At 49.0% G+C, this 25,038-nt stretch overlaps 1 protein-coding gene across 1 annotated transcript in view; it reads left to right on the top strand.

The window, feature by feature from the left end:
• The first annotated feature begins 3,382 nt into the window (after positions 1 to 3,382).
• FOXA3 (forkhead box A3) overlaps positions 3,383 to 25,038 on the top strand; it is a 40,993-nt gene continuing 19,337 nt past the window's right edge. The window contains exon 1 of the mRNA XM_015410491.1: positions 3,383 to 3,454. Coding sequence (XP_015265977.1) covers positions 3,383 to 3,454 — 72 coding nt within the window. The remainder of the gene's footprint in view (positions 3,455 to 25,038) is intronic.

The following is a 25,038-nucleotide window of genomic DNA, read 5'->3' as shown; positions in this document are numbered from 1 at the left end:
CCTCAGCCTCTCTGCCCTGTTGTTGGCCGTCTAGAAGAACTGGTTGGCCCCTGTGTGAGACAGGAGGCTGGGCTAGGTGGACCAGTGGTCTGATCCAGCAGGGCTCTTCTTATATTCTTATTTATTTATTTAATTTGTGGATTGCCCAGTTCCCACATTCACAGGGCTCCGGGCAATGCACAGCAGTAAATAAAATACAATATCAAACATTTAGTAAAGTTTAAAAAAAAAAATACAATCCCCCAGATGGCATCTATGAATCAAATTTTAAACCAGTTCCGGACTGTGTTGCCACCTCCTAAGCAGGACCGAAAGGTGGCCGAAGGAAAAAGATGGAATAAAGGATGAGTTGCCAGCCATGATAGAGCTCGTCACTGTCCTCAATCAAAAGCCAAAAGACCTTGACCTCTCTGCCCTGTTGTTGGTCCTCCAGAGAAACTGCTTGGCCACTCTGTGAGACAGGATGCTGGACTAGATGGGCCACTGGTCTGATCCAGCAGGGCTCTTCTCATGTTCTTATGAAGGCCTCAGCCTCTCTGCCCTGCTGTTGGCCCTCCAGAGGAACTGGTTGGCCACTGCATGAGACAGGATGCTGGACTAGATGGACTCTCATTGGTTTGATCCAGCAGGGCTCTTCTGATGTTCTTATGAAGGCTTCAGCCTCTCTGCCCTGTTGTTGGCCCTCGAGAGGAACTGGCTGGCCACTGCATGAGACAGGATGCTGGACTAGATGGGCCCTCACTGGTCTGATCCATCAGGGCTCTTCTGATGTTCTCATGAAGGCCTCGGCCTCTCTGCCCGGTTGTTGGAACTGGTCAGCCACTGTGTGAGACAGGATGCTGGGCTAGATGGACCACTGGTCTGATCCAGCAGGGCTCTTCTGATGTTCTTATTTTGGTTGACCGTTGGGAGAAATTTCTCGACTGTTACGGTGGTCTGGCAATCAAACCGATTACCTGATTATCAGAGGGCAGCCGTGCTTGTCTGCAGTAGAGCAGCATGATTCAAGTCCGGTAGCCCTCTCATCAGCACCCTTTGAATCTCAACAGCTCATAGCCCTGATAGTTTTGCTGGTCTCTCTGGTGTTACTGGACTCGAATCTAGCCGAGGGAGAGGTGTGTTTCCTCTTGCTGGAGGCCTTCAACCAGAGGCTGGGCAGCCATCTATCAGGTACAGATATTCTGTAAGGCTCCTTCTGACCCTAGGACTTTGTTAACTCCCTAGGATCTGTAAGGGCTGCGGTGGCTCAAGTGGTTAAGACGCTGAAGCTGCAGACCAGAAGGTCGGTAGTTCAGCAGTTTGAGACCCGAGTGCCGCAAGTCGTAGTGAGCTCCCGTCTCTGGCCCCAGCTCCTGCCAACCTAGCAGTTCGAAAACAAGAAATTGCAAGTAGATAAATAGGTGCTGCTTCGGTGGGAAGGTAACAGCGTTCCATGCGCCTTGGTGTCTAGTCATGCCAGCCAGGGCCACATGACCATGGGAATGTCTTTGGACAGCACTGGGTCTTTGGCTTGGAAACGGAGACGAGCACCGCATCCCTAGAGTCGGATTCGACTGGCTTTCTAGCAAGGGAAACCTTTACCTTTAGGATCTGTAGCAATTACATATTTGAGAAGGGCAGTGAATGCAGCTCTAGGGCAAACGTGTATAAATGCCTGCACACGAGCACTAAGGTAACATGCATGTCCTGCGGCCGACAGAAATATTTTTGGTACCGTAATGTGGTCAAGCAGCTATTTTTCTCCAGTATTATCTTGAATCCAACAGTATCGACAGGAGTATAGTGTACAGATCATGCGAAGTGATGGTATCGCTTTACTCTGCTCGGGCTAGACCTACCTCACCTAGAGTATTGTGTTCAGTTTGGGGCAACACAATTGAAGAAGGATCTAGACAAGCTGGAAGGTGTCCAGAGGAGGGCAATGAATATGGTGAGGGGTCTGGAGACCAAGTCCTGTGAGGAAAGGCTGAAGGAGCTGGGGATGTTTAGCCTGGAGAGGAGGTGACTGAGAGGTGATGTGATAACCATCTTCAAGTACTTGAAGGGCTGTCATATAAAGGTCGGACCAGAACCAACGGGTTGAAATTACATCAGAAGGGTTTTTTGGCTAAACATTAGGAAGAACTTCCTGTGATAGCTAGAGCTTTTTCCTCAGTGGAACAGGCTTCCTCGGGAGGTGGCGGGCTCTCCTTCTTTGGAGGTTTTCAAGCAGAGGCTCGATGACCATCGGACAGCAATGCTGATTCTGTGAACTGAGGCAGATCCGGAGGGGGAGGGCAGGAAGGGTCGCCTCAGTGTTTAGTTCTCGTGGCCCTTTCTTACACGCCCAGGGAAATGCTGATCACCCCTTTGGGGTCAGGAAGCCATTTTTCTCCAGGCCAGTTTGGCTGGGGATCCTGGAGGTTTTTGGTCATCTTCTGGGCATTTAACAGCGATCACTGGGGGTGTGGGGGGGAGGTATTTGTGAATTTCCTGCCTTGTGCAGGTGGTTGGACTAGGTGACCCTGGAGGTCCCTTCCAACTCTATGATTCTGTGATTCTAACAAACTCTGCCTCTGCTTTTAAATTGAAGGAGGACGGGCCGAGGCAGAGAGCAGGCCCACTGCAAGCAGAGGTAGCCTCCGCAACCTACAGCAGTTGAAGGAGGCTCAGGCAGCGGCTTCGAGGGATGTGTCAAACCCGTCCCTATTTCCATGCGCAAAAGATTGGTGGCGGCGGCCGAGTGCGACTAACCAGAGTGCCATGTGCAGTTTTGGTTGCGACACCCGGTCTTCGCCAAGCTCTTCTCCTCCACCAGGTGGCAGAGGTAACCTAGCTCCCTACTTCTCACCATGGGCCCAGGTAGGAACATTTGACTTGCCATCCAGCGGGCGGAGTGTAGGGATAAGTGTCTGGCTTTATAAAGACCTGGCTCTGGGCAGACAGATAGCCCTTCATATCCTGGGAGACAAGCTGAAGCAAGGACGTCGACCAGCTCCAGGTCCACGCAGCGGCGGTGGCAAAAGGTGCCACGCAGAAACCATCCTGACGGAAGTTGCAGCGGACTCGATGCCCAGATATTGGGTGGATCGTCTGGCTTCGTTCTACGCCATGGACGCCTGTTGAAGCCATTCTCTTCCGAGCAGGCGTCTGCTCCCATAAGACCACCACGCATCTTCTGAGAAGGTGACAGAAGGCGCACCCACCACACTTGATCGACTTTTGCTCCGAGGGGTGAAGTCAAGTTCCCCAAAAAAACCCCAAACAAAAAAGAACAGGTTATTTTTGAGAAGGCAAAAAAAAGAAAAAATTCAGCACCCGCCAAAGAAAAGAGAATCCAGGATTTCGCTTTAAAATACACAGATTCCTTTATTCCCCCCACCCCCTTTCCTGGGATTTTGGAATGCTGGCCTCGGTCAAAATGGAATCGCACGACCTTTCTGAATGGAATTCGTACTATAATGAACCCACAGAGGTAAGTTGACTGAGAGAAAAATAATCGGAACCGTCGTGTTTTCAGAAAGCGTTAACTAGAGCGATATTGATTGGGGGACACATTTAACTTTTGTTTGGGGTGTACAGAACCATAAGAAGTTATGAGATTTATTTGTACAGCGACTGCTTCTGGTGGTGGGGGGGCAGTTTCCAGAAAAGAAACGTGGGCTAGCTTTGGGGCGGACTTGGCAGCAAAGAAAGTCAGTGGTAACCATCCACACGCCGCAAATGAAAACTAGTTCATTCTCGCAGATCTCAGAGCGATCAGGCCACGAGTTACTTTTTCACTGAGGTCGGTAGCATTTGAGAATGGCCTTCCTGGATTGGGACATCTCTCTTCTCATTCTCTGATGATCGTTCCGGAGGGGTAACCATGTTAGTCTCCAGCAGCAAAATAAACAGGAGCCCGGTGGCAACTTCGAGAGTAACAAAATGTATTCCGGCAGGAGCTCTTGTGAGCCAAAGCTCACATTTGCTGCCAAATCCACGATAGTGCGGGGTGGGGGGGGGACCAAAATGTTTCATGCGCTGCTGGACCCATCGTCCATCAGCGCTGTGTCTCCAGAGTGGCCAAGAGGCAGCTCATGTGCTCACGTGCTAGGAAGGCTTTCCTCCTCGGTTGCCAGCATCTGGTATTCAGTGATATACTGCTTCTGAAAGTGGAAGTTTTGTTCAGCTATCAGGAACAAAAACCAATACCGGCTTCTGAAAGTGGAAGTTTTGTTCAGCTAAAACAAAAGTTTTGTTCAGCTAAAACAAAAACCAATACCACAGCCACCTTCCTGGAATTTGCATAGTTGCGTGTTGTTGTTTTTTTAAATTGCTACTTTAAAAATATTTAGAAAATGTAACATTTGGTTTATAAAAACGAAAAAGAATGTAAACCCTGATGGATACTTGTTTTTCAAATCAAGATCATGTTTCCAGCAGCTTCTCTTAGAGAGCCAGTTCGATGTAGTGGTTAGGAGCGCAGACTCTAATCTGGGAGAGCCGGGTTTGGTTCCCCACTCCTCCACATGCAGCTGCTGGTGTGTCCTTGGGTCAGTTACAAGTTCTTTCAGAGCTGTTCTCTCAAGGGCAGTTTTCGGGAGAGCTCTCTCAGCCCCACCTACCTCACGGGGTGTCTGTGGTGGGGAGGGGAAGGGGAAGGAGGTTGTAAGCCGCTCTGAGACTCCTTTGGGTAGTGAAGGGCAGAGTATAAATCCAATCTCCTCCTCCTCCTCTTCCTCTTCCTCTTCTTCAGGCACAACATTGGCCTCTCTTTTTTAAAAAAAATCAATTTTGAATGCTGGCACTTCGAGCTCTGCCCAACTATTTGCAAAAACGGTCATTGTCATTGTTAGAAATCATGCGATTACGACAGCACTGTATCCCCACGCATATCTGCAGAAGCTAGAAAGGTCTCCTAAGATCAGTTTCAGGTACAGAGTACCCAGTGGCCCCCTGTGTAAGACCCACCATGTTCAGAATGCCTTTGTAGCCAGACTCCAGGCAGTTTGAGCACCCCTTCCCCCAGATTACGAGATTTTGCATGGAAACAGACAGGGAAATGCACACAGTTACTTTCTGCTGAATATGCAGGGGCTGTCTTGGAGGAGGTCATCCCCATCTATTGTGGGGCTTGGTTTTGATTGATTTTTTTTTAACCCTAAACTGGATATTCTGTCCAGCCAGGAGTCGATGTGACTTACGGGTCTCTGTCACCTGAACAGTGTTCCCTCTAACCTGAGTTAGTGTGAGCTAGCTCACGGTTTTTTAGCCTCCGACTCACACATTTTTGTCTCGGCTCAAGAAGGAGGGCTCCAGAGCCAACTAATTTATGCAGTAGCCGAAGCGCTCGCTCACCACTTTAATGCCAGTAGTTCACAAAGTAGAATTTTTGCTCACAAGACTCCACAGCTTAAAAGGGAGCATTGCACCTGAATGCAGTTTTTGCACCGAAGAGGCCAGATCGCCTATGGCACCTCTCAGTCCGTTGCTTGGCGTTCTCGCGCAACCCGGATTGCCCCAATGCAGCCGTTTTGTCTCCTGCGCACATTCACTCGCGCGCAAGTCTCTAAGATAGAAATCTGGAAAGTTACGAACCCTGGGGCGAGAGTGAATTGACAGAATGCTCTCATTTTGTAATATGAAGATTTGCCAAGTCTTGGCATTAGGTTGGGCACTGACAAGGGGAAGTACTTCTTCACACAGTTGCGTAAGTAGCGTGTGGAACTTACGCATGAGCTGTTAAGGCGTTCACTACTGGGAGGAGAGGAAGGAGTCACTTTTCTTTTCTTTTTTCTTTTTTTAGGCCCCCCGGAGGGGATTTTTTATTGCATTTTTTAATAGACTACAAACTACAACGAAAAATTGGGAAGGGGTAACTACATCTAGGGAGAAAGGAAAGAAAACCACTACTAACTAAAACCCCAAGTATAGGCGATCATAACAATGGCTTATATAAATGTTAATCTTAAATGGCTAGTATTACTTTGAACATAGTCGGTTATGCTAAACTTTTTGTCTTTTTATCCAATGATTTAACTGTTTAAGAGAACCCCCAGAGGAGTAACTTTTCTGAGAGGTTCATTGGTGCCCACCCACCCCCAAACACTAACCCCAAACATCCCTCACAGCACCTCTGCAATCTGTCCAAGTAGCCAAGCCGTTCCTCCCCACAGCTCTCTTGGGACAAGCTTTTGCACTGGACCTGTTGGAAATCAGGCCAGGGTTAAGATGACCCCTTGGCAGACATGGGGGGGGGTAGGCATAAAAGAGTGTTCACACGTGCGTGGATGCTTGTTCTCTTATTCTGGGATGTCTCTCCTTTATTTAGCCAAGACTTCTGCGCCACTGGCTCAACAAATGCTCAGGGCGGTATGCAAAGATGTTATACATAATACACCAGTTTGGCGTCGTGGTTAGGAGCGCGGACTCTAATCTGGGAGAACCGGGGTTGATTCCCCACTCCTCCACATGCAGCTGCTGGTGTGACCTTGGGTCAGTCACAAGATCTTCCAGAGCTCGCTCGCTCACAACTCTAATGCCAGTAGCTCACAGAGTAGAATTTTTTGCTCACAGGACTCCACGGCTTAGAGGGAGCATTGCTCACAGGGTGTCTGTTGTGGGGAGGGGAAGGGGAAGTGTAAGCCGCTCTGAGACTCCTTTGGGTAGTGAAGGGTGGGGTATAAGTCCAATCTCTTCAATAATAATAATAACAACAACAACAACAACAACAACAACAATAATAATAATAATAATAATAATAATAATAATAATAATAATAATAATAACAACGTTGTTGTTGTTGTTATTGGTCATATAAATGACAGTAGCCACAATAATAAGAAGCTCCAAGGGTCAAGCGGCATGTGATCGTTTAACAGGATATGTCCTGCTCATAAGCAACGGAAAGCCATGTCAGTTAGAAAAGGGGATGGAAGGAAGTGGTGGAGAGCACAGGATTTGCTAGTACAAAGTCCCGGCCAGGTTCCGTCTGCAAGAGTGTCCTCTGCCAACGATGCTGCTACTGCTCAAAGCAGACAGTTCTGTGCCAGGAGCCCAAGGGTTTGGTTTGGTATAAGGCGACTTCAAACGTCCAGCATCAAGACACACACACACCCGCCCCAAGATCTATTTACCTAAAGGCATGCCTGGCTTTTCTATGATAAAATAACACCTGAGGTTAAATCAGCAAATGCTTCCTGTTGAGAGCTGGGAGCTTTCCAATGTTCCCTCTAAGCTGTGGAGTCTTGTGAGCAAAAATTCTACTTTGTGAGCTGCTGGCATTAAAGTTGTGAGCGGGCGATTTGGCTGCAGCACAGATTAGTGTGCTCTGGAGCCCTCCTTCCTGAGCTGAGACAAAAATCTGTGAGCCGGAGGCTGAAAAACCGTGAGCTAGCTCACACTAACTCAGCTTAGAGGGAACACTGGCTTTGACTCTCAGAAGCTTATTCCCCGCAAATCTCGCTGTTCTCGAGGGTGACGTGGGACTCAGATCTAGTTGCTACACTGCCGGCCCTCTGCAACTAACTGGTATCTAATGCTGCAAAAGTTCTGCTTGAAGGGGTACCCTCGGTGAAGGTCCACGCACAAACCACAACCCCCCCCCATGGGAGTTCCCTCCCCCGGCTCCAGCAAAGGAGCGAAACCTTTCCCTATCCGTGCTCTCACTACCCAAATGACAATTTTAGTTTTAAAAAATAAGTGTTCTGATTTCAGTGGGCCGCTACGACCGAAGGGAACCCGTGGAGAAAAACAGCCACCAAAAGTTGTTTGGGGGATTGGGGGGGGGGAGAGCGTGACGTTCGGCACTCCATCACACTGTGATGGATCAAGATGTGGGTGGCCGCGTTAGTTTGTCTGTTGCGGCAGAAAAGAGCAAGCGTCCAGGAGCACCTTAAAGACTAGCAATGGGCACCGATCCATCCTTAGCAGTATTGGAGGAAGCGAGCAGTGACTCATGAAAGCTCATACCCTGTTAGACTTTTAAGGTGCTATTGGACAGTCGCTCTTTTCTAATGCTGCGGTCATTTCATGCGCCCTTTACCTCCCTTTACAAGGGGTTCGATGCAGCTCGGAGATTGGGCCTGGGAGGACCACCATACCTAGCTGCACTGTTAGGCTTCAACCCCAAACTCCAGGGCAGGAATCCGTGGCATCCGAAGGCCCTCTTGAAGCTAGCTGTGAATTTCCAGCGGGGCGTGATACTTCCACTGTATGTTTGCACTTAAGGAGGGACTGGGGAGCAGGGTTCCCGACCTCTAGTTGGGGGCAGGAGATCTCATGGAATTATACCCGATCTCCCGCCTACATAAATCACTTGTCTATTTAAAACATCCGTTCCACCTCTCCCGGAGAAAATGGCTGCCTTTGGAAGGTGGACTGTACGGCATTCTACCTTACCGCGGGTCCCTCTCCTCCCTAAACACTCACCCATGCTGCACCCTCAAATCTCCAGGTGGTTCCCAACCCAGAGTTGGCATCCTTACTTGGGGGGGGGGATTCCAGGGCCCTGGGGCCCACGGAGTCAGGTTCCGCGTGCAGGCTGCTTTCCCCATGATGTTTCGGCTGGGTCTAGGTCAGGGCTGGCCAAACTGCCTTGACGTAAGAGCCACATGGAATAAACGTCAGATGTTTGAGAGCCGCAAGACGTGAACAAATATTACACACGTTTTTACTGGTTCATATGCAGATTTGCTTTCTATTAGCATTAAACGAGACTGCCAAAAATAATAACAAAACCGGTAAAAGCAGATCCTGATGATGATATCTATTTGTCCAATTATATTTGTTTGCCAGTTTGGTGTAGTGGTTAAGTGTGCGGACTCTAATCCGGGAGAACCGGGTTTGATTCCCCACTCCTCCACATGCAGCTGCTGGATGACCTTGGGCAAGCCATAGTTCTGTCAGAGCTGTCCTTGAAAAAGAGCAGTTTCTGTCAGAGCCCTCTCAAACCCACCTACCTCACAGGGTGTCTGTCGTGGTGAGGGGGAAGGGAAAGGAGTTTGTAAGCTGCTCTGAGACTCCGAGTGAAGGACAGGGTATAAATCCAATCTCTTCTTCTTCTACTACTTCTTCTAATGATAGTTAGCTTCCCCAGCCGCCCTGCCAGGAGCCGCACAGTATGTGTGAAAGAGCCATATGCAGCTCCTGAGACACAGTCTGGCCACCCCTGGTCTAGGTAATCTCAGGAGGGCCACGGAAGGGTGTTGGGCCTGGGGCGGCTCTGGGCAGCTCACTGTCCTGGGTTTAAACTTTCTACCACTGGATGAGGCGTGGGCAGCTGTCGAGCAGAAAGTGCCCTATCATGGGGCTGCTCCTGCCTTGAATTGGAGGGCCACCCCCTGGAAAACTGGAAAGCTCATTCACCCGCCCTGCCCCACAGCTTTCCGGACCGGTCCTGGTTTTACAAGCCGAGACTGGTGGCTGCTGGCCTTGTAAAGCAGACTATAAACCAAAGGGACAACAGTGGCCGTCCTTTCCAGGTGACAGATCAGGGGGAATATGTGTGTGGGGGCGGCTGGTACAGGGCAAGAGGGCCCCGATCCCGACTTCCCCTTCCACATATTAATGCTGTCTAACCTGCTGACTTCACGGGGTTTGTGTTAGCGGGGCTGCAAACCCGGCGGCCTCGACAGCTTCTGCATCACACCGACTTCCGCCACTGCTTTTGATGAACTCTCCGCTTCCCTGACTTAACGTCAACAGAGGCGTTCAAACGTTTTTCTGTCTCGTTTAATTCCTGATCTGCCGCTGCGGCTGGCTTCCGTTTTCCAGTGCCGCTTTAAAAAAAAACACGCCTCTCTGAAAGAAGGAACTCTTGACCTGGGAATGTAAAAGAACAGGAGCCTACCCTATTTCGGGACCGGTTGGTTTACTGGCGGTTGTTGGGCACGTAAACTTAAGAGCAGGAACAGAGGAGGGCGAATTATGGCCCAGGTCCATTTCTTTTGGGAATGGTGGCCCAATGCCTGGCAAAATGGTGCTCCCGGAAATTCTCTAGAAGGGCCCCAGGGCAATTAAAGGCAGTGCAGTAGGGGAAAGGACCATCTCTGGGCCCCGATGAGGTTTCAGAAGGCTCCAAGTCGAACACCAGCTATCCCCTATTCCCATTGCTGGATATGGGAAGAGCCAGCCTCTGAGAAACAGGGCATACGCCGAGATCGGGCTGAAAAAAGAATTGACCTGCTGCTTTACTGGAGCGTCCATATTCAGAAGCCGTCTCCTCCTGATTTCTGGATCTAGGTGAATGAAAGAATTGGGGAGAAGGAATCTCCTGGCTTGACCACTTTACTGCCCAAATCTATTCCCATTTACAATTCCACGGCCTTTAATCTCACCCTGCAAACCGACTTCTTTTTTCAAAACATTTCATTTAATCGTATAATGTTACGCTCTGTCGACAGAACCAAAGTACGATCATCAAAGTATACAGAATTGAAATATCAAACGGTATAATAAGGCTACAAACCATCCGTAAAACTGAGTGTGAGCCACTAAACGCAGTAAACTAGAAATACAAACGCAGGGCTGAGACGTTTGTTGAACGACACATATTTACGCCGGCAGTGGGGCACTGTGGTAGACTAAGGAACAGGCACGATCCGTTCCGTATGAGCAGAGAAGAGAGACTCGGCTTTTACTTAAAACACCGCAATCGTTTGAGAGATCAGACCGACGCTTGAGCTGCAAACCGGTTTCTAATTTGTATGCCGGGTTCGACCTGGATGGGCCGTGCCAGCCAGATCACATCAGGCCTTGGAAGCGAAGCGGGGTCAGCCCTGCCTAGTATTTGGGTGGGAGTGACACGGAAAGCGCCAGTCGAGTTCCCATCTGACTTATGGCAACCCGGGTGGGTTTTTCAAGGCAAAAGACGCTTGGAGATGGTTTTCCATTGCCTGCCTCCACGTCACAGTGTTCCCTCTAAGCTGAGTTAGTGTGAGCTAGCTCACAGTTTTTTTAGCCTCCAACTCACAGATTTCTGTCATCGCTCAGGAAGGAGGGCTCCAGAGCAAACTAATTTATACAGTAGCTAAAATGCTCGCTCACAACTTTAATGCCAGTCGCTCGCCAAGTAGAATTTTTGCACTCAAGACTCCACCACATAGAGGGAGCATCGGTCACAACTCACTATTCCTTGGAGGTCTCCTGTCCAAATCTTGCTAGGGCCGACCCTGCTTAGCTTCTGATATCTGAGGAGACTGGGTTAGCCAGGAGCACTCAGGTTCAGGGCCTTAATGGGAGACCACAAAGGAACTCCAGGGTTGCTATGCAGAGGGAAAACAGTGGCAAACCACCTCTGTTAGCCCCTTGCCTTGAAAATCCTAGGGGGTCGCCATACGTCAGCCACGACTTGACGCATTTTACACATACATGCTGCATGCATTCCCCCCCCCCTCCAGAACTGCTACATATATCTACAGTTGACTCCCAAAATCGCCGTTACCTCTGCAACGGTATAAGCGTATGTGTGGGACAGTCAATTGCCTGTTAGAAATCACTCTAATGGGTGCTGTCTTAATGCGTCTCTCCAGTACTTGAGTCCATCCCCCTCACGCAGATCTCTGTCTCCCGCCCTCCAACCTTGTGAGACAGATGAGGCCTTTGAGGACTCCAAAATCTAGATACGTCCTTCAGGTGTGGCCAGTCTTGCCGTCTCCTTTCTGCCTATGCAGGAAATCCAATCCACGTTATCAAAGGGTGTGAACACATTCTAAAGTCGTTCAACGCAGCTAAAAGGGGAAGGGCCTCCGTTTGAGCGCCCCCCCCTTTGCTTTTTAATTCAACAGGGGAGATAAAGCAATCTGGATTGCCCCATAACCTGCGATGACACATTTTGACTCACCCTCAGTCGGCAGAGACCTGGAGTCGCTTTGCTGTGCAGAAAAATCTGCATTTATAAAGATTTTTTTTAAAAAAAAACACGGGACTGAGGTTAGAATAGGCTGGCTTGAGAACACTTCCTAGAATTAGGTCGCCTTACTGAACCAGCCAGTTTATCGGTGCATGAAACACAGATAGACAGGCCAAGTACTAGATCCTGGAGGAATGTGAAGAGATCTTACAAGATCTCGCAGCCTTCTATATAAAACCTGCAATTTATTGTTAGGCAGAACATTCACATTTTCTTCTTTGGTTTCTTATTCCTTTCACGCACTGAAACAAAAATAGCCTATGGAAACAAACGGGAGCGACCTTTAACTTTTGGATGTCACCAATTGATGGATGGATGGATGGATGGATGGATGGATGGATGGATGGATGGATGGATGGATGGATGGATGAACAATCACCAATTAAAATCGGCCCCCGTCCAATTAATCACCTCTTGGCGGCAACCGAACTCTTAAAAATCAATGGGGTTTTTGACCCTGCTTTGTAGAAGAGTAGAGTTTCACCCAGTGCTTTAGCCAATTAATTTACTGATCCAACAGATTTTAACTTGCAGCCTTACAAACGATCATTTCAGTCGATGTTGTCAGGAGTTGGGACAGTTTCGGCCCACTCCTCCTTCCTCGGAGGTGAATGCATTTTATGGTATTGCTGAAGATTTTTTGATTGCACCCATTTCTGTGTGAGTCAGTTAAGAGGCCTGGCTTAATAAGTAACTCCGCTGTCTGCGTAGCTCCTGACGTTTTCGTTCCGGCCACTGACAAATTCTGTGCAAGTCAAAAGCTTGCATTTGATTGCATGCACAGACCACGAGTCCATTCAAAGACCCGTCACCCCCATAGACTCCTGTGATGTCAGGCATTTGTGGGGTCCTTAAGATGCGTGGGGGATTTTCCGCTGTAACCGAACTGCAGCATCGTCCTCCTGATTGCACAGGGGACACCCGAGAAAGTCGGTTTCAGAAGGGGACGATGTAGTGGGGGTAGAAAGTGCCATCGGGTCATGGCTGACTTATGGTGACCTTGTAGAGTTTTCAAGGCAAGAGATGTTTCAGAGATGGTCTGTCGTTGCCTACCTCTGCATCATAACCCTGGTATTCCTTCGTGGTCTCACATCCAAATGCTCACCAGGGCCAACCCCGCTTAGCTTCTGAGACGTGATGAGAACGGCTTAGCCTGGGCTATCCAGTTCATAAGAGAACAGAAGAGAAGCCACGTTAGATCAGGCCAACGGCCCATCCAGTCCAACACTCTGTGTCACACAGTGGCCAAAAACCCAGGTGTCATCAGGAGGTCCACCAGCAAAGCCAGAACTCCAGAAGCCCTCCCACTCTTGCCCCCCCCCAAGCACCAAGAAGACAGAGCATCCCTGCCCCAGAGAGCACTAAGATCGGGCTCCCAAAAACGTTTGGCCCTTCCAGGGCCTAAAGAAGCCAGACTAGCAGTGACAAGGGCCAGGGCCTTCTCCCTGGCGGCCCCACAATGGTGGAATGAGCTCCCGGAGGACATCAGGGCCCTGTGGGACCTGTTACAGTTCCACAGGGCCTGTAAAATGGAGTTCTTCCACCAAGCCTTTGACTAGGGTACCGCCTCTTAATATCATGGCCCTGGCCCTAACACCAGCACCGACAATCAACAGCCTGGTGGCAGCCCAGACTATGGTAGTAACGACTGTCTGGAAGCTGAGAGTATACTGCCATCACCTATAAATATTTACTAATATTTCTCAATATTTATTGATATTCATGTTTACCGGCACTTATATGATTTTATATGTTGTGATTTTATCTACTGAAATATTGTGTTCTAATGATTTTGCTGTTTTACATATGTGTATGTGTATATAATAATTATATATATATATATACACACACACACACACACACACACACACACACACACACATACATATATACTTTCTGTGAGCCGCCCAGAGCCTGCCTCGTTGGGGAGGATGGGATACAAATAAAATAAAATAAATAAAGAATACAGAGCATCACTTGCCCCAGACAGAGTCTTCCATCTATCTCTTATGGCCAGGGGTCATTTCGTAGAAAAAGAGGTGCAGGAGCAAATTAGCATAACTCATTACCATAACTTATTTGCATATGCCACACCCCCTGACATCACCGGATGGGAGAGCTTGTACCTGAATAAAACTTGGTCTTAAAGGTGCCACTGGACTGTTTTGGACCGGGGCCCCGGGGGGGGGGGGCCTCTGCAACGTACCTGGCTGCTTCTTGCTCTGACTGAGGCCTGCTGGGAGCAGGGGGTGGGGCTTGTTGTGTGTCCCCGCCCCCTGGGCTCTTTACTGCCAGAGCTCCGCTCCTGTGCGCTCCTGCAGGAAATGACCCCTGCTTATGGCTAATAACCACTCATGGACCTCTGCTCCATATGCTTCTCCACTTCCCTCCTGAAGCTATCTATGCTTGTAGCCACCACCATTTCCCGCAGCAGTGAATTCCACATGTTAATTACTCTTCGGGTGGAGTAGTTCCTTTGATCTGTTCTAACCCTCCTGCTCATTAATTTCGTCGAGTGCCCACGGGCCCTTGCGTTGTGAGAAATAGCAGATTTGCCTGCAGGGTTCTAAAATTCAGTTGCCGGCTCCAGTATTAGAAACAGGAGAGACCTGTATGGAGGCCTATGTTTTCAAAAAGAGAAGGGGCAGCCCTTGTCCGCAGGAGAACGAACTTAGAATTATCGGCTCTTTCGGTTTCCAGACGGCGGAACCTTCCGGTTGTGCTTACGTGCGAGAACACCTGTGCCACGCAAAGGGCCAGGGCCCACGCCTTGGTGCTGATGAATCCTTGCGTACACGAACCACAGGGAGGCTTAGATATCGGTCTGTTTAATGGGCGGATCTGGAAAACGACAACTCTTGACAAAAGTTACGTCAAAGTTCTCACAGTGTGCGAAGCTTCTTGGGAAAAGAACCCTGAGATGTACGATGAGAGCAGAGAGCCCGAAAACCACGGAAACAGTTTGGTGATGCCTCCAAGTGAGGTTTCGGGTTTCTTAGGGTTGGGTGATGGAAGCAAAATATCACCGATGGGGATACAAAAAGGTGGGATTTAGGATACCCATAGCCTACTATATCTTGGCTGCTTCCACACACACTGAATAATGCATTGTCAATGCACTTTAGTGACCATCTGCAAGTGGGTTCTCCTTTTTGCACTGGGAAATCCAGTTGCAAACGGTCACTAAAGTACACTAAAAGTGCATTATCCCACTGCGTGTGAAAGCAGCCTTGAGAGGCAGTTTGGTGTTGTGGTTAGGAGCACAGTCTCTAATCTGGGAGAGCCAATTTTGATTCCCCACTCCTCCACATGCAGCTGCTGGTGTGACCTTGGGTCAGTCACAAGTTCTCTCAGAGCTGTTCTCTCAGAGCCGTCCTTGAAAGAGCTCTCTCAGCCCCACCTACTTCACAGGGTGTCTGTTGTGGGGAGGGGAGGGGAAAGGAGATTGTAAGCCTCTCTGAGACTCCTTCGGGTATAAATCTAATCTCCTCCTCCTCCTTCTTTTTGACTGATAGAAAAGTCTGGGTTAAATGGGTTAGATAATGTGTGTGAAGGAGGTACACGTATGAACAGCTATTTATTCAACCTGAAAAACACAACACATACAGTTCCTCTGAACTTGTAAAGCTGACAATACAGGCCGTGAGACACTAGCAAACACTGGTCCACTCAGTCTTGGTACAGTTTGATTTCTAGCTATAAGGACACTTCAGTTATACTGAACATTAAAAAGCATCCATAGGCTCAGAGGTTAACAAAGTAGGGGGGTTTTTCCTTTGCCTTTCTATACGTGGCATGAATAAGTCCCACTACTCAGATTCTAGCGTGCAAATGTGCTGTCCTGATAGGGATAAATAACACACACAGATCGCACATCGAAGGCATGAAACGGGCTATAAATACAATTTTAAAATAAGGGATGCGATAGACTGCATGGTACCGCTGATATTGTGCTTTTAGAAAGCTCTCTCTTCAAACGAATGATATTAATTGGAACCAGGGGTCATTTTGTAGAAAAAGAGGTGCAGGAGCTCATTAGCATAACTTATTAGCATAACTTATTTGCATATGCCACACCCCCTGATATCACCGAAAGTGTGTCAGAAGGCAACACCCACCGCTTAGGCTCCACTGGACTGTTTTGGATTGCTAGCTATTGGGGGGGGGACGTGCAGATCTGTCCTCGCAGAGGAGAGAGAGCTTGTACCTGAATAAAACTTGGTCTTAAAGGTGCCACTGGACTGTTTTGGATTGCTAGCTATGTGGGGGGGGGAACCCGCAGATCTGCCCTCACAGAGGAGGAAGAGCTTGTACCTGAAGGCAGGCCGGGGGGGGCCTCTGCAACTTACCTGGCTGCTTCTTACTCCTTGTGGCCCAACTGAGGGTTGCTGCAAGCAGGGGGCGGGGCTTGTTGCATGTGCCTGCCCCCTGGGCTCTTTACTGCCGGAGCTCCGCTCCTGTGCACTCCTGCAGGAAATGACCCCTGGTTCAGGGTATATTTTATACTAACCCTCAACAGATTTCCTCAAATGATGACGAGTATCATTTCCTTACGCAGTCCTCCAACGTAGTTGAAAAAAACCCGGCTTCTTTCCAAACTGAAGCATCACCTAATGAAGATACATCTGCTGTCTGCTTATTATAAAAGGCAGAGCACTGAGCAAGGGTTGCCAGATCCAGGTTGGGAAACACCTGGAGATTTGGGGATGGAGCCTGGGGAGGACGGGGGACCTCAGTGGGGTACATTGCCCCAGAGTCCACCCTCCAAAGCATCCCTTTCCTCCTGGGGGACTGGTCTCTGTAGCTTAGAGATGAGTGGTAGTTCTCGGGGATCCCCAGGTCCCACCTGGAGGCTGGCACCCCCAAAGTGCTGAAATCCAGATGTTGCCCTAGCTGCTGCTCTTATGGGCCCTTGAACAATCCCTTTTTGTCAGCCTGCTCTCTGGTGCACCAGTCCAGCGGGCCGACATTCCCATTAGAGGGTAAAGCAGGTGGGACACAAAACCTTCCTGCCAAGTCTAGCCGGAGTTGGCACTCGCAGACTGCCTTCGGACAACGCGGCCTTTTCTCCCCCCCCCCCAAAGTGGCCCGATCTCGCCTCCTCTGGGCTTCTCAGAACTGGCCCCAGTTCTCCCAGGCAGGAAAATCGACTTAATTTTAGCACCTTCTGTGGTCTTCGTGGAATGGAACAAACAGAAAGCTGCTGAGCAGGATGTACACTTCGTCCAGGAACCAATTGGTGCCTTTCAGTGGGTGGCGACAACAGGATATGGCTGGGGAGGAGGGGGGGCGGCGACTCTGGGCTCCGCCGAGGCCAAGGCACAACCCTGCACACCCTAGCAGAAAAAGGTGCCGGGCAAATACAGAGCTCGGCCTGGGGATAATAATAACAATAATAAATCAAGATAAATCTGAAGACGCGAAGGGTGACTCACGAAAGCTCCTCCCCGGCCACAAATGTTGTTAGTCTTTAAGGTGCTACTGGACTCTCGCACTTATCTAATAATAAATCGGGGTGCCCGCCAGTGTTCCCTCTACGCTGAGTCAGTGTGAGCTGGCTCACGGTTTTTTAGCCTCCGGCTCACAGATTTTTGTCTTTGCTTAGCTCAGGGAGGATGGCTCCAGAGCCAACTGATTGATGCAGCAGCCAAATCGCTTGCTCACGACCAGGGGTCATTTCCTAGAAAAAGAGGTGCAGGAGCTTATTAGCATAACTTATTTGCATATGCCACACCCCCTGACATCACCGGAAGTGTGTCAGAAGGCAACACCCACTGCTCAGGCTCCACTGGACTGTTTTGGATTGCTAGCCTTGGGGGGGGGGAATGTGCAGATCTGTCCTCGCAGAGGAGGGAGAGCTTGTACCTGAATAAAACTTGGCCGTAAAGGTGCCACTGGACTGTTTTGGATTGCTATCTATGGACGGGGGGCTCTGCAGCTTACCTGCCTGCTTCTTGCTCTGACTGAGGGCTGCTGGGAGCAGGGGGTGTGGCTTGTTGCATGTGCCCGCCCCCTGGGCTCTTTACTGCCGGAGCGCCGCTCCTGTGCGCTCCTGCAGGAAATGACCCCTGCTCACGACTTCAACGCCAGTAGCTCACAGAGTAGAATTTTTGCTCACAAGACTCCACAGCTTAGAGGGAGCACTGGTGCCAGCGCTGCATTGGGAAATACCTGGAGATTTGGGGGAGGGGGGTAGAGCCTGGGGAGGGAGGGGTTTGGGGAGGGGAGGGACCTCAGCGGGATATCATGCCACAGAATCCATCCTCTGAAGCATCCATTTTCTGCAGGGGAAACTGATAGAGGTCACCTGGAGATCGAGCGTAATAGCAGGAGATCTCCGGGTGCCCCCTGGAGGGCTGGAAAAATCTAACGATAAATACAATGGCACAAACAAAAGATGCCCTTCCCTGTTCCGTGGAGTTTGTAACCTATGTTTTCCCAACAATGTGAGGAGCAGCAGAAGGTGAGGAGGAGAGGGCAGAACGAAGCAAAGGTGTCACCAGATGAGCGCTAACAGCATGGGGCTCAGACTCCCGCTTCCAAATTTTGAGTTGGGAATAATGAATGAAGGGGCTCGTGGGAACGAGTGAGTGTTGTGCCGCGGCAAGGTTTCGAGGAGGAGAGAGTGGGACCTCCTGCCGGGGTACAGACAAAGAACCAGGGACATCGCCCCTAGAACTAACTTCTGGCTCTGTTGACATAAGGACGGCCATGTTTTTCTTTACTTCTGGTCTGCCTTCCAAGCATTCTGATTGGTGCCGGAAAACAGATCAGAGGACCGGCTGGCTTTTACGGTCTTTAAAGGGAGCTAGGTTGGGACGGTGGCTAAGAGGCTGAGATTTATTTACTCATTTAATTTATATCCTGCCCTTCCCAAATGGGCTCAGGGCGGGTAACAACGGAGTGCATAAACAGTTAAAACCAATAATATTATTAATTCTTAAAACAGCTAAAACCCCTACACCAGGGGTGTCGAACTCATTTGTTATGAGGGCCGGATCTGACGTAAATGAGACCTTGTCGGGCCGGGCCGTGTGTGTCATAAAATGTAATGCTAGGAAGCGGAGATATAAACTTTATAAAGGACGCAAACACAAAGGTGGGGTTTTTTTTTACTGAAAATAAAAACATGCTTAAAACATTAGCACTCTTGCAATATTTTGTTTATTTGTCAGTGTCTGATCACTGACACCTCTTGCTCTGAATTACTGCATCAAAATGTCTGTGCTGTTGCAACCCAGAGTATGCTGTTCAGGTGTGTATCTGTAAGCTGCAAACCTACGATGACGCAGCAGCAGCAGAACTGGAAGAAGAAGCAGAAGGCAGCCAGTTCCACTGCGGGCCTGATAGAAGCCCTCCGGGTGCTTGATCCGACCCCCAGGCCGCATGTTTGACACCCGTGCCTTGCAGAAAAAAGATGGCATATTAAATATAGCAGTTCAGACCCCCCCATAAGCCGGACTGGTAGTGCTGGAGCAGTGCCAGGTTCATATTGTACCAAACTCCACATGGGGCAAATAGTCAGGGCAACTTCTATACAGAGAGGCCAACTAATTGTAAGCTGCAAACCTACGATGACGCAGCAGCAGCAGAACTGGAAGAAGAAGCAGAAGGCAGCCAGTTTCACTGCGGGCCTGATAGAAGCCCTCCGGGTGCTTGATCCAACCCACAGGCCGCATGTTTTGACACCCCTGCCTTACACAATTAAACGATGGCATATTAAATATAGCAGTTCAGATGCCCCTCATAAGCCGGACTGCCAGGTTCATATCGTACCAAACTCCACATGGGGCAAATAGTCAGGGCAACTTCTATACAGAGAGGCCAACTAATTGGGTGTCCAGTGTTCCCTCTAAGCTGAGCTAGTGTGAGCCAGCTCACAGTTTTTTAGCCTCCGGCTCACACATTTTTGTCTTAACTCAGAAAGGATGGCTCCAAAGCAAACTGATTTATGCAGAAGCCAAATCATGCGCTCACAACTTTAATGCCAGTAGCTCACAAAGTTGAATTTTTGCTCACAAGACTCCACAGCTTAGAGGGAACATTAGTGTCCACCGCCTCAGCTAAATCCAGGAAGTCCCCAGTTCAAACCTCCCCTCTGCTGTGAATTCACAAAGCGGCTTTAAGGTAAGCCGCTCTCTCGGACTCCAGGCTTCAATACGGAGGCGTGCTGGCCAACCTTGCAGGGCTGTTGTAAGAACTGCCGCAAGACGCTGCATGCAAAGGGCTCTGAACACTGAAAGGCCTAGAGAAATCCTAAAAGTTTTTCCTAAATGGAAAGGCCCGATGGTTTGTCTGTTTGTTCGGCAAGAAGGAGGCATAGTTGCAAACCAGATGTGCAACCAACACAAACGAAACTAGTCTCTGAAGAAGTGTGCCTGCACACGAAAGCTTATACCCAGAATTAAACTTTGTTGGTCTTAAAGGTGCCGCTGGACTCAAATTGTGCTCTCAACTAGTTCAGTCCGCAATACCTCCATTTTAAGAAGATTTGTAGACTGTGTGGCTTTTCCATCATCTGCTGAAACACCTTTTTCCTTCCATCTCATTCCTGTTTGTGTCTGTCCCCCATCCCCCCACTGAACATGCAATCTAATGAATAGCTCTGGAGAACTCAGAAGCTTCCTTGCTATTTTAAGATTTCTTCACGAGTACCATTAAAAGGGATTATCCTACCAGTACTTTTGGAGACAGCTTTGTGTAGTGGTTAAGTGTGCAGACTCTAATCTGGGAGAACCGGGTTTGATTCCCCACTCCTCCACTTGTAGCTGCTGGATGACCTTGGGCAAGCCATAGTTCTGTCAGAGCTGTCCTTGAAAAAGAGCAGTTCTTGAAAGAGTTCTCTCAGCCCCACCTACCTCACAGGGTGTCTGGTGTGGGGAGGGGAAGGGAAAGGAGTTTGTAAGCCGCTCTGAGACTCCGAGTGAAGGGTGAGGTATAAATCCAATATCTTCTTGTTGTTGTCTTTGGGACAGCATCGCTTACCTGCAGTGTGAGAGGGAATGTCAGAACTCCGGATTAATTGCTCCAGAATAGATAGCCAGGAGACAGACCACTTTATGATGAACTTTCAGCCACTCCCGGCTGGATGTTCTCCATGCAATGGTTGTTTTAGGGGTTGCTGAGAATGTGGGTGGGCGTCCTTCAAAACTAACAGGTATTTTTAATTCTACTGTAAATCACGACAGCTTCGGCAGGAATAAAACCTTGCTAGGTTTTGAAGTCCCACAAGACTCCTGCTTATTCTCCCTGCTCCAGACTAACACAGCTCTTCCTTTGGGGATTATTTCCCAATGAATTTACACTAGATATTCACAAATTGCTGGTGAGAATTCGGGGGGCAAACCCCCACATCATAAGTATATTTTTCATGTGTGGGTGGAAATCTATCTATATTTCCCCCACACACACTGACTATGGATACAGCAGGCTAGGTTTAAAATGTACAGAGGGTTAACTTGAGAGGTTAATGATCTGGGCTCTTGTGGGCTTTTGACAGAAGTCATGAATGCAGAAATATATTGGATTAAGCTTCTCCCATGATTAACTCTGGCCCTGTTTAATTTCTGTGTACAAAAGTACAGTTACAAACACAGGAGCAGGGAGAGGTGTTTTAAGAAGTGACGCTTGTAGCTTAGCTCCCAACCATATTGCCAACTGGGACAGAGTACAGACATGTACTGGTTGTATTGGTGCATATCCATTCCGTCTTCACTTAGAATTGGGAAAGGTACAGTAAGGGGCAACTAAAATGATGAAGGGGATGGAACACCTTCCCTACGAAGAAAGTTTAAAGAGGTTAGGGCTCTTTAGCTTGGAGAAATGAAGACTGAGGGGTGACATGACAGAGATTTACAAAATTGTGCATGGGACAGAAAAGGTAGAGAAAGAAATCCTTTTCTTCCTTTCTCACAATACAAGAACTCGTGGGCACTCAATGAAATTAAGGGCTTAGAACAGATCAGAAGAAGTCCTTCTTCACTGAAAGAATAATTCACCCGTGGAATTCAGTGCCGCGGGAATTGGCAGCAGCTACAAGCACAGACAGCTTCAAGAGGGGACTGTATATGGAGCAGACGTCCATCAGTGGCTATTAGCCACAAGGTATAGATGGAAGAGGGGCTGCGGTGGCTCAAGTGGTTAAGACGCTGGACTGCAGACCTGAAGGTCGGTAGTTTGGCAGTTCGAGACCCGAGTGCTGCATGACGGGGTGAGCTCCCGTCTCTGGTCCCAGCTCCTGCACACCTAGCAGTTCGAAAGCAAGAAATTGCAAGTAGATAAATAGGTACTACTTTGGTGGGAAGGTAACAGCGTTCCGTGTGCCTCGGTGTTTAGTCATGCCGGCCACATGACCACGAAAACGTCTTTGGACAACGCTGGCTCTTCGGCTTGGAAACAGAGATGAGCATCGCATCCCTAGAGTCGGATTCGACCGGCTTTCGAGCAAGGGAAACCTTTACCTTTATAGATGGAAGACTCTGTCTGGGGCAGTGATGCTCTGCATTCTTGGTGCTTGGAAGCCAACAGCACGAGGGCTTCTGGAGTTCTGGCCCCGCTGGTGGACTTCCTGATGGCACCTGGATTTTTGGCCACTGTGTGACACTGAGTGCTGGACTGGATAGGCCATTGGCCTGATCCACCATGGCTTCTCTTATGTTCTTATGTCTGGGGCAGTGATGCTCTGCATTCTTGGTGCTTTGGGGGCAACAATGGGAGGGCTTCTGGAGTTCTGGCCCCGCTGGTGGACCTCCTGATGGCAACTGGGTTTTGGCCACTGTGTGACACAGAGTGCTGGACTGGATGGGCCATTGGCCTGATCCAACATGGCTTCTCTTATGTTCTTATGTCCGGGGCAGTGATGCTCTGTATTCTTGGTGCTTTGGGGGCAACAGTGGGAGGGCTTCTAGTGTCCTGGCCCCACTGCTGGACCTCCTGATGGCACCTGGGTTTTTGGCCACTGTGTGACACAGAGTGTTGGTCTGGATGGACCACTGGCCTGATCCAACACAGCTTCTCTTACGTTCTCATGCCTCTTCCTTTCTCTCTGTTGCCTTCCTTGTTCCAACCACAGGGTGGGCAAATTTTTCAAACCGAGCGCCACATCTGGATCTGTGCCTGCTCTGGAGGTCTCCAGGTTGCATGCTGGCTCTGAATGGCCCCTGTTAGTGGGCCTGTTATGTTTTGTGTCCTTGAAACCTTGCCTTAGCTGCCTTGAGTCTGAGGAGATAAGGTGTTGGACAGCGATAGATAGATAAATAAATGCTGCAATCTGGCAGGTCTGATGTTTCTGACAAATGGTTACAAAGCTTGAAGGTGGGCTGGAAAAGCTCCCGTGAACCAGATGTGGCCCCAAGGCCGTGGTTTACCATCCTCTCAGTTAAAGGCAAACCTCCAGCTGTTGCGTTGGTTTTAGGAAAGCAGCCAGTGGGAGGGGGATTTTGAACAGAGAAGTGGCGGAGGGAGGGAATCCTGAATCCTTTTATGTCCTGAATTGCGGATACATAAATCCACACACATGGCTTTCTCTGCCACCGGGTTCAAAATGCATTTTCAGATGGGGGGGATTCAGAGTGAAGAAATGGCAGATGACACAAGAGATGAGCATCTCCATACTTACCTGGCTGCTTCTTGCTCTGTCTGAGGGTTGCCGGGAGCAGGGGGTGGGGCTTGTTGCATGTGCCCGCCCCCTGGGCTCTTTACTGCCGGAGCTCCGCTCCTGTGCGCTCCCGCAGGAAATGACCCCTGCCTCCACCCACCATGAGACAAGCGAGTGTGATTCTGCGTGCTATTGAGGGCATGTGCTTGGCAAGGGGATGTGCGTTATGTCCAACAAAGACATCCTGTTTTACTTCCCTGTCATTGCTGGTGGTGTACATCCTGAGTAGGTTGGGAAATACCTCGAGATTTGGGGGGGTGGAGGGTGGAGCCTGAGGAGGGCGGGGTTTGAGGAGGGACCTCAGCAGGGTACAGTGTCATAGAGTCCACCTTCCAAAGCGGCCATCTTTTCCCAGGGGAACTGATCTCTTGTCGCCTGGAGATCAGTTGTAATAGTGGGGGGGGGGTGTCTCCAGCCACCACCTGGAGGTTGACAAACCTAGTCCTGTGTCAGCAAACCCTTGCTTACAATAGCAATCACGCTTGCATGTAAGAATCCTGCATTGTGCAGGGGGTTGGACTAGATAGTCTCTGTATGGCCCCTTCCAACTCTGTGATTCTACGATTCTATGATAATCGCCATACCCTTATGGGAAATGGATCACTGTTGGGCTCAAAGCAAAGAACGTTCAGGAGGATGCTTTGGAATACCTTGTGGTCAGCCCCCAATCTTTTTTTTTTAAAAAAAAACCATTTTATTGAACAATATAACGATATTACAAACCGACAACAGAATGGAGTCCAATCAACCAAGAACAGCAAAAGATAAATACAAGCATAGCTCCAAATATCACTCCTGGAGATCAGTTTTAATAGTGGGAGGGTCTCCAGCCACCACCTGGTGGTTGACAAACCTAGTCCTGAGTCAGCAAACCTTTGCTTACAATAGCAACCACGCTTGCATGTAAGAATCCTGCATTGGGCAGGGGGTTGGACTAGATAGTCTCTGTATGGACCCTTCCAACTCTGTGATTCTATGATTCTATGATATTCGCCATACCCTTATGGGAAATGGATCATTGGTGAGCTCAAAGCAAAGAACGTTCAGGGGGATGCTTTGGAATATCTTGTGGTCAGCCCCCAAACTTTTTTTTAACATTTTATTGAACAATATAACGATATTACAAACTGACGACAGAATGGACTCCAATCAACCAAGAACAGCAAAAGATAAATACAAGCATAGCTCCAAATATCACGCACATCTTAACAGATAAAAATTAGCATTCGAACCTCAAATACAGCATGAAATGGAATAATTACAATTCATTCAATGTGAGCCGAGAAGAGAGATTTGATTCTTGTCTAGTACATAACAACTATTTGAGATGCCCGACCAATACTTGAGTAACAAGAGGTACCATTTCTCTAGGAGACTGGGCTGATTTGAGGTACCTCGAGACTTATCGAGAGCCCGTTTGGTGTAGTGGTTAAGTGTGCGGACTCTAATCTGGGAGAACTGGGTTTGATTCCCACTCCTCCACTTGCAGCTGCTGGATGACATTGGGCAA

The sequence above is a fragment of the Gekko japonicus genome, unplaced genomic scaffold (assembly GCF_001447785.1).
Source record: "Gekko japonicus isolate JY-2015 unplaced genomic scaffold, Gekko_japonicus_V1.1 scaffold2354, whole genome shotgun sequence".
Lineage (NCBI taxonomy): Eukaryota > Metazoa > Chordata > Lepidosauria > Squamata > Gekkonidae > Gekko > Gekko japonicus.
This window is presented reverse-complemented; position numbering and strand designations above follow the sequence as displayed.